The sequence below is a fragment of the Eurosta solidaginis genome, chromosome 2 (assembly GCF_040869045.1).
Source record: "Eurosta solidaginis isolate ZX-2024a chromosome 2, ASM4086904v1, whole genome shotgun sequence".
NCBI classification, from domain to species: domain Eukaryota; kingdom Metazoa; phylum Arthropoda; class Insecta; order Diptera; family Tephritidae; genus Eurosta; species Eurosta solidaginis.
The window spans coordinates 205,306,820-205,316,719 of record NC_090320.1 but is presented as its reverse complement, the minus strand read 5'-3'; the positions used below and the strand labels follow the sequence as shown (position 1 = coordinate 205,316,719).

The 9,900-nt window shown below is 36.6% G+C and overlaps 1 protein-coding gene across 1 annotated transcript in view; it reads left to right on the top strand.

The window, feature by feature from the left end:
• ssp3 (short spindle 3) overlaps nucleotides 1-9,571 on the top strand; it is a 288,289-nt gene extending 278,718 nt beyond the window's left edge. Inside the window, exons 10-12 of the mRNA XM_067766975.1 lie at nucleotides 4,984-5,154; nucleotides 5,269-5,421; nucleotides 5,517-9,571. Coding sequence (XP_067623076.1) covers nucleotides 4,984-5,154; nucleotides 5,269-5,421; nucleotides 5,517-5,591 — 399 coding nt within the window. The 3' untranslated portion in view covers nucleotides 5,592-9,571. The remainder of the gene's footprint in view (nucleotides 1-4,983; nucleotides 5,155-5,268; nucleotides 5,422-5,516) is intronic.
• Nucleotides 9,572-9,900: the final 329 nt, after the last annotated feature.

Genomic DNA, 9,900 nt, shown 5'->3' with positions numbered 1-9,900 from the left:
GAAAACATTTATTTGAAGCAATTTTTTAATTTTATAATTTATTTAATAATTTGGGAAAAATTTAAACAACGTGACATCAGGACGGACAAGGCGACAGCTGTTTCGATTATACCTTGTAAATCTCTTCAAAGCCTTTTCTCCCGGGAGTGGGAGTCGAACTCGCACTCCTACGATAGTTGAAATGGTTATAAACGCATTCAGCTACGTCATGCCTGTTGGGAAGTTTTTCCCAATTGCCTTCTTTTTTGCATATTTTAATCTTTTACACATTGCATACTTCGTATGCCTTGTCCGTCCTGATGTCACGTTGTTTAAATTTTTCCCAAATTATTAAATAAATTATAAAATTAAAAAATTAACAATAATTATCATTAGAAAAAAATTATTGTTCTGGCCTTGAGCTCGATTCGAACCTTGAATGACTAACTAAATTTAATTATAACAATTAATGGAAAATTTGCCCGAAAATGTTTTTGCATTTGCAGATTTAATCTTCATTTTAATAAAGTACGTGTTATACTGAACAAAAAAGAAAAAAGTTACAAAAATATAACATTAAAATTTTATACTCAGTTGAGCAGAGCTCACTGAGTATATTAACTTTGATTGGATAACGGTTGGTTGTACAGGTATAAAGGAATCGAGATAGATATAGACTTCCATATATCAAAATCATCAGTATCGAAAAAAAATTCGATTGAGCCATGTCCGTCCGTCCGTCCGTTAACACGATAACTTGATTAAATTTTGAGGTATCTTGATGAAATTTGGTATGTAGGTTCCTGTGCACTCATCTCATATCACTATTTAAAATGAACGATATCGGACTATAACCACGCCCACTTTTTCGATATCGAAAATTTCGAAAAAGTGCGATAATTCATTACCAAATACGGATAAAGCGATTAAACTTGGTAGGTGAGTTGAACTTATGACGCAGAATAGAAAACTAGTAAAATTTTGGACAATGGGCGTGGCCCCGCCTACTTTTAAAAGAAGGTAATTTAGAAGTTTTGCAAGCTGTAATTTGGCAGTCGTTGAAGATATCATGATGAAATTTGGCAGGAACGTTACTCTTATTACTATATGTATGCTTAATAAAAATTAGCAAAATCGGAGAACCACCACGCCCACTTAAAAAAAAAAATTTTTTAAAGTAAAATTTTAAAAGAAAAGTTAATATATTTACAGTATATAAGCAGATTATGTCAACATTCAACTCCAGTAATGATATGGTGCAACAAAATACAAAAATAACAGAAATTTTCAAAATGGGCGTGGCTCCGCCCTTTTGCATTTAATTTGTCTAGGGTACTTTTAATGCCATATGTCGAACAAAACATTACCAATCCTTGTGAAATTGGGTAGAGGCGTAGATTCTAGGACGATAACTGTTTTCTGTGAAAAAGGGCGAAATCGGTTGAAGCCGCGCCCAGTTTATTATACACAGTCGACGGTCTGTCCTTCCGCTCGGTCGTTAACACGATAACTTGAGCAAAAATCGATATATCTTTACTAAACTCAGTTCACGTACTTATCTGAACTCACTTTATACTGGTGTAAAAAATTGCCGAACTCCGACTATGACCACGCTCACTTTTTCGATATCGAAAATTACTAAAAATGAAAAAAAAAAATGCCATAATAATATACCAAATACGAAAAAAGGGATGAAACATGGTAATTGGATTGGTCTGTTGACGAAAAAATATAACTTTAGAAAAAAAACTTTGTAAAATGGGTGTGACACCTACCATATTAAGTAGAAGAAAATGAAAAAGTTTTTGCAGGGCGATATCAAAAGCCCTTGGAATCTTGGAAGGATAACTGTTCGTGGTATTACATATATAAATAAATTAGCGGTACCCGAGAGATGATGTTCTGGGTCACCCTGGTCCACATTTTGGTCAATATCTCGAAAACGCCTTCACATATACAACTACCACCACTCCCTTTTAAACCCCTCATTAATACCTTTAATTTGATACCCATGTCGTACAAACAAATTCTAGAGTCAGCCCTGGGCCACCTTTATGGCGATATCTCGAAAAGGCGTCCACCCATAGAACTAAGGCCCACTCCGTTTTAAAATACTCATCAACACCTTTCGTTTGATACCCATATTGTAAAAACGCATTCTAGAGTCACCCCTGGTCCACGTTTATGGCGATATCTCGAAAAGGCGCCAACTTATAGATTTAAGGCCGGCCCACTCCCTTTTAAAATACTCATTAACACCTTTCATTTGATACCCATATCGTACAAAAAATTCTAGAGTCACCCCTGGTCCACGTTTATGGCGATATCCCGAAAGGCGTCCACCCATAGAACTAAGACTACTCATTAATACCTTTCGTTTGATACCCATATCCTTAGGAAATTTTCCCAAGCTCTCGGTAAAGCATATCATCCGCTTTCTGGATTAATTGGAGGATGTAGTGCAGATCCTTCTCTGTACGCTGAGTTACACGAAGCATCTTCCAATCCTGTGTCGCTATATTGTGCTACTGACGTTGCAGAAGGAGCACTATATCTACTGAATTTAACACATATCACATCAATACTTCGGCATTTGGTATCGCGCTCTATCCATGAATCGTTGCAAACACAGTCGGCAGTACGGAAAAGGACTGTGCTTATCCGCAACACTCCCTTAATCTTCGGAGAGCACTTCATCCGTCCTCCTCTGTATTTTTGGTATGCAACTATTCCAATCCGGTTTCATACTTGCAGCCTTCACCACATTCCACATTTTTGATTGATGCGATTAGCCTGCCACGCTGATACTGTGTAATTTCTGCCTCTCTAAGGCATATATCATTTAACCGATCGCATGTAGTGCTTTCCTCCTCAAACGCTCATTCTCCCGGGCGTTTGGACAACCACGTCTCCAAGCGCTTGATGGAAACTGCTAGAAGCTTTTTATCTATCATTTTTGCTGTTACTTAGTCTGGCGAGCAAAAACCTTGTTCGATCGTGTCCTTCAACCCGCATTTCAAACATCTCTGAGGAGGCCTAATTGAAGAGCATGGTGGTAGTTTACGGTAAGAGTGCCTATCGAGAGCCATCATAAGTCCCCTTAGAGATAAGTAACTTTGTTAGTGTAAGATCGTAGAACCTGCACATAATATTCGACACTGTCCAGCCCTGCGCTTGGTTCCAGGGCTTTCGTGCTTGGTCGATGATAAGCAACCCTTAAAATAAATAAATAAATGTAAGGCGCGATAACCTCCCAAGATAATTTAGGCCGAGCTTCTCTTCAAATTTGTGTCTTGCTCTTTTCAATTTATCCCACAAATTGGTGAAACGGGATCTACATGCTTTACGCCGACTCTGAATGACATCCCTAAAGCAGATGAGTTTTCACTGAGAAGCTTTTCATGGCAGAAATACACTCGGATGTGCCAAATCACTGCCGAGGGGCGACCCCACCTTTATAATTGAAATTGTTTCTAGAATTCTGTTGTTGCTTTGCCCGGGGCGTGAACCCAGGACCTTTGTTGACAGTAGGCGGAGCAAGCTACCACCACATCACGGCGGCCGCCGAAACACTGAATTCGCCTAATCTGATTGCAAGGTCGACGTGTTTCATTTCCATCTGTCTGGATACCGAATATTGATATAAGTGTCTCCCCATCCGCACTCTATCTAAGGATTACTTACACTCTAACACAGTCTGAGATATTGTAGCCCCAGCGCTTTAGGCGACTTAGAATATACCCGCGGCAGGTAAGCATGTCTTAAAAGACGACTTAAATACCAAATTGTTCAACCCAATTATCAACCTCACCTACCCGTGGTGATCCTGTTTCTTTAAGAGGCACTGGCGACCCATATTTCCTCATGGGTCTAGGAGGTGGGAGGATAGTATGACCTAGAAGGTTTCATGTGGTCATACTAAATCGATCCCGAAATGGTCGGGATCTGTATCCGGCAAAGGACCATCAACATCCATAACACTCCCCGAAACCTTCGGGTCATATTCGGTCACGCATTTCAACATTATATGACGTAAACGTAAGTATTTGATGAAATTTGAAGCTTCTAGCCGTAAAAAAGGGGCAAAAATTACACTTTATATGGGGTATATAATATATATACCACCGATCTCTATGATTTTTTCAGACAACAAATATATGCTATATATGTATGCATTCGTTGAAATTGGGGGCAGTAATTACGAAAAGTTTCTTATCTGAGCAAGAGGTTGTGGGGGATATATACTATACGTATGACCGATCTCATCCATTTTTTTCAGACAACAATATGTGCAATATACGAAAGCATATGGTAAAGTTTGAAGCTTCAATCTGATAAATTGAGGAAGATATGGCAAAAATCCTCTTTTTCTGAAAAATCGGTTGTATGGAGGATAGATGCTATAGTGGTCCGATCCGCCCGGTTCCGACAAATGTCTAATCAGACACCTAAATACACCCGCTCAACAAATTTTATGAAGATATCTCAAAAATTGAGGGACTAGTTTGCATACAAAGAGACAGACGGACAGACGGACATGTCTAAATCAACTCAGCTCTTCATCCTGATTATTTCGGTATATATGGGTCTATCTATTTTCCTTTAAGGACTTACAATTTTGATATTCGTGCCAAAGTTAATATACCATTTCATTTTCATGAAAGGTATAAAAACGTAAATACTTGGCGCGCTATACTTCCGAAGAGATTTAGGTCGAGCTTCTCGTCGTGCGAAAGACATCTTCAAGGCAGACGAATTTTCGCTGAGAAGCTTTTCATGACAGAAATAAACTCGGAGTCATTGCCGAGGGTGACCCCGTTTTCTAAGGTAATTGATGTTACTTTATCTGGGACTTGAACTCAAGTTCTGCGGTGTGAAAAGCGAGCATGGTAACATAACGCCACTGAAGCCAAAAAATACTTAAATAGAACTTGGTTCGCACGGAGATAAATGATTTATTTTATTGCACGTTTTTATGTTATTTTGAATGCCCTTTCTTTGCAGGACGTCATGTCTAATGAGACGCTCTCCTTGAAATTCCTCGATGTCGTTACCTTATTGCTTAAATATTGTGGCAACAAATGTTCAGCGGCTAAAAATAGTGAAACACAGGCTGTGATAATAGATCTGATAGCAACAATTGGTTTCCTTTGTGCCAACAACAAAAAGAATCAAGTAAGTCTATAGAAATTGTATAGTTAAAAAAAAAGAAGCCAACGACTCACAATTAATTTATTGTGTCTTCTTATTTTGTTCCTTTTTTAATAATGGTGCAAACAACCGCTATAGGATCTACTCACCTCTGAGCAATGTTCCATTATAATAAAGAGCTTTACCAAATTACCTGAACATTTGAATGTGGTCGTTTATCCTTGCTTAGTTACAATAACGTTCAAAAATGAGAATGCACGCAATGTGATAGCACGTGATTTTAATTTAGAAGTAAGTTTTTATAAAAACAAAATTTCAATTTACATTTGTTTACCCTTTTACTAATTTACGCTTTTTCTTTTAACTAATTTATTATCTTTATATAGTTTCTAGATGAGTATAGTAAATCAGAGAAAGCTCAGAAGAATCACCTAATCGCTTTGCTCAAAGAGAAGACTTAGTTAGAATGAAGCAAAAAATCTCAATAAATGAAAGCGGTGCTTTAAATTTGATAAATATTAGCAAATATTCGCAATTAACACGTTTGAGTGTTCATGTGTCGAATATACACAGCAATTTTTGACTGGCCTTTCATATTAAAAGAAAAATATATATAAACTAACTTATTTTTAGCATAAAAAGCTTAAAATTTAATTTATTTGCTAACACTACTACCAAATACCACATGCACACATATACTTATATAACTACATTTAAATGGAAAATTTTCATAACATAAAATTACAAATTTTTTGTTGCAGCAGGGTAACCATGTTATATTTCAGAAAGCGGTTGACGTGAGTTTTTTTTCATTTTCTATTTCAAAGAGACTCTTTGTTAACGTTGTATACATAAAATCTGAAAAGTAAAAATTTTGGGGAACATATGTGTATTCCCCCTTACACTAATATTTCGATTCTCCAGCATTAATCCTTCAGTATTTTTTTGTATCCGAATAGTTAAAATGCTGTGTAACTTTTTAGCAACATGTTGCATCAACACGTATCAACTTCGTTCAGCCTGCGAAAAAATTGTGAAAAAGTGGCGAAAGAAGAAATAAAAGTATTTCATGTTAGTTCACCCATTGTTTGAAGATCAACATGGCCTTGGGCCCCAAAACTGAATCCCGTCAAAATTATGTGCATATGTCCCATGGACACCTTTTGATCAGATTTAACTTTAAATACAAATTAAACAATAAAAACAGGTTGTTTTTAACGAGAAAAGTCCCATAGTTACCCTGTTGCAAAAATGCTGCTTTACAGTAGGGGGAATTCTCTTTGTTTTGCAATACTACGAGAGCACCTCATTGCGGATTTATGGCATGCACCGGTGACAAGCGTCAAAATAATGGCATACCACGACAAATCACAAAAAGAGTATGCTTAATCTTTTCGTGAGCAAAATAAGAAGATTGAGAAGAAGTCCTTTGAATCAGGGTTGCATTTATATTTCCTACAATTCGTTTCACAATGATATACTTACACAGGTTCAGGTATAACATAAATTGTAGAGGTAACAAAAAAGCGTTGTGACTTTAAAATCCGTGCAATCTATACATTCCGTGCAATGCATATACCGTTTTCAAAACAAACCGAATCCCCCCAGTGTTCTTTGCTCTTAACACAATTGTCGATATACATAAAACTGGCGATTTCCCTGCACAGCCCTTCTAAACAGTTGATTTATTTTAGCTGCACGAGTAATCGATTCGATCAACAAATTTGCTGTTTAAAGATTACTTCTCAGGAAAGTTGGTCTAAAATTTTATTGCACCTCACAGTGCCGACTTTCAGAGTTCCGAAAAGACATAATCCCAAGAATTTTCAGAAATTCTGCCAAGACATAATCCGGATAGACCAAATTCCATAAACAGCCAAATCTCGACAAGACGAAACAAATTCTCTTTAATGATGAGTGGAATATCATCTTATCTCTTATCCAGTCTAAGAACTTTATTGAATAACGCCCTATATGAGATTTCAGATTAGGAAAACAATATCGCAGAATTTGTTTCAAAAACACCCAATCGAACCATGAACCCATGAAGAAACAAACTAGGTTTTGATCTGAGAGAGGCAAGCTATGAAAAAAGCTTGAAAATGTGTAGGGCGACCGAAATCTCAGATATGGCGTTTTCAAAACCAATTATGAGAAAGGGTGGTTAGAGTCCACTGCGAGGGCTAGGGGGCTTAGAATATACCCGCGGTGGGTATGCCTGTCGTAAGAGGCGACTAAAATATCAAATTGATTCAACGCGTTGTGTTGCGCAACCCTCTCAAGGGGTTGCCAGCGCAATATATAGCTTCTCCAACCCAATTGTCAACCTCAACAACCCGTGGGGAATCCTGTTTCATTAACAGCCGAGGCTCTGGCGACCCCGAACTCCTGATGGATTTAGGGGGTGGGAGGACGGGATTGGCCTAGAAAGTTGCATGTGGTCATACCAAATCGTTCCCGAGATGGCCGGGCTAGTACCTTTATGGTGCTTGTTACCGGAACGTACCGGATCTGCAACCGGCAAAAGATCGTCAACATCGATAACGCTCCCCAAGTCCTTCGGGTAGTGTCCTTATCGCTACAAGAACAGGGCTAAATTTCAAATGGTGAACATTTAAGAAATTTTAAAAAATAATATTTATATTTTCTCGTATTTGTCGAGGTTTCGTATGCCCTGAATTTGGTCGGGTCTAGATTATGATTGGTCGGATTATGTATTTTGGAACTCTTTATTATGTTATACGCTATACACCCATATAATTTATAGTGAGCGTATATGTATAATCCATTAATTATGATATGTATTAATTATTATTACTTGCAATAAGTAATATATAATAATTAGCACGTATTTGAAATACAAAATGAAAGGATAAAATTATATAAGCAAAAAATTATGAAGTAGTTAAGAATTACTTTTTTTTTGCTTTACACATTAATTAACCAAAACATACCGGAAATAACGTTATAATATTGTAATATTTTTGCGCAGAGATAGGGTTGAGAAAGAGGGAAAGAGGAGGGAAAGAGAAAAAATATATGAAGACAATGAAGCAAGTAAGGGACATGGGCAGAATAATGAACAAAGAAAAAGGAAAATTGAAGCTGGGAGAAGGGAGAGTGATGTTCATATGTTCATATGAAAGAAAATGTGTGATGATAACGATGATTGTGAATGAAGTGAAGAAAAAAATTAAAAAAAAAAATGATGAATATAACGGAGATAAATAATAAGAACATGCGCTACGAAAAGGAATTATGTAGGCGGGAAAAAATTATAAAAACTAAAGGAGCAGCATCTTTTGAAATAAAAACTGTGAAGAGACAGAGAAAAACAAGGTGCCAATAGCTGTAAAGAGGAACGAAATAGGTAACGGAAGGTCAAAACGATGATTCGACTAGTTGTTGAAAGATGCGAAAGGCATATGAAGACGATGACAAAAATAGAACAAAGAAATTAAAAGAATATGCAAAATTAAAAAAGAAGTGAAAAGGGTGTAATTGAGGTTACACAGCAGTGAAAGTTAAGCGAGACGTAGTCAAGAAATCTAATCTTCCAGACCCATACTAGAACTAGAGCTGTACCATCAATATAAAAACAAAAGCTGAAATCAATGAATCTAATATTCCAAAACCATCCTAGAGCCAGAACTTTACTAAGAAGGAAAAATATAAAGCTAAAAGAGATAAAGATAGAAACGTATAAGAAACTGAACGAGGTAAAGAGTAAACACAGTCAAGAATACTAGGCCGAAAGGAAAAGTAAAATTTTAAGAAGTGGCCAATTAATGGTTAATAAAAAACATAGTGCATTTATAACACTAACGTACATAGATAGTAGATAAAATAATATTCAGAATTTGAAGGGCAAAGTATGTTCCATAGGCTTCAGTATTTGTTTTGTAATTTTTATTTCCTTCGCTTCGGGTTGTTTTTTCACTTCGAAATCGTAGAGTTTAAATAAACTCACCTTTCTTATTTCTCTGAAATTCCCGATGAAGTAAATTAAACGATGATAACTAATATTCCACACAATTAGGGTTAAAAAGCATATAGAATTAGTATTTACCTAACTGGTGAATAAAGGAATATCAACAAAAAGGCAATAAATACTTAAAGAATAATTGCAAAGCGAGCAGCGGGGGGGAGTGGTTAAAGGCATCTGCCTTTACACTAGTATAAAGTACGAATGTTGGAGATTTCGAGTTCACTACTCAGCGCCCGAGAAGGTAGTTCATGAAGAAGTGAAATTCAGAAACATATCTTTTTAATTTATCCCACAAATTGGCGGGACGGGACCGACATGTTTTACGCCGACTCTGAACGACATCCGCAAGTCAGAGCCAGCTTAGAAAAACTTGTTTTCTGATTGAAAAAAATTTTTTCAAAATTTTCGATGTTGCTTTGACCGGGGCTTGAACCTTGAACATTTTGTCTCTATATTGATTTGTGTGCCATGTAGATTTGGTTTTGTAAAGTTCTTCGTTGCGAATTAGAAGCTTTGTAAACTCGGGCTCAGTTGTACATATTTATGTATGTTTGTTTAATGGTGTGTGCAGTTCATACTGTAACGAATTTACTTGCAAATCCTCTTATTTGCCCCTTTTGCTAGGTTCGTATCGCTAAACTGTTGAATAAATAAGTCCAATATTGAATAATGGAAAAATGGCCTTTATTAAAATGCTTCACAATAACACTCAAACTGTGCAACGAATAGCTTAATAACCAAACTGATATCTTAAAGGAAACTCCACTATTCAAAATAATACT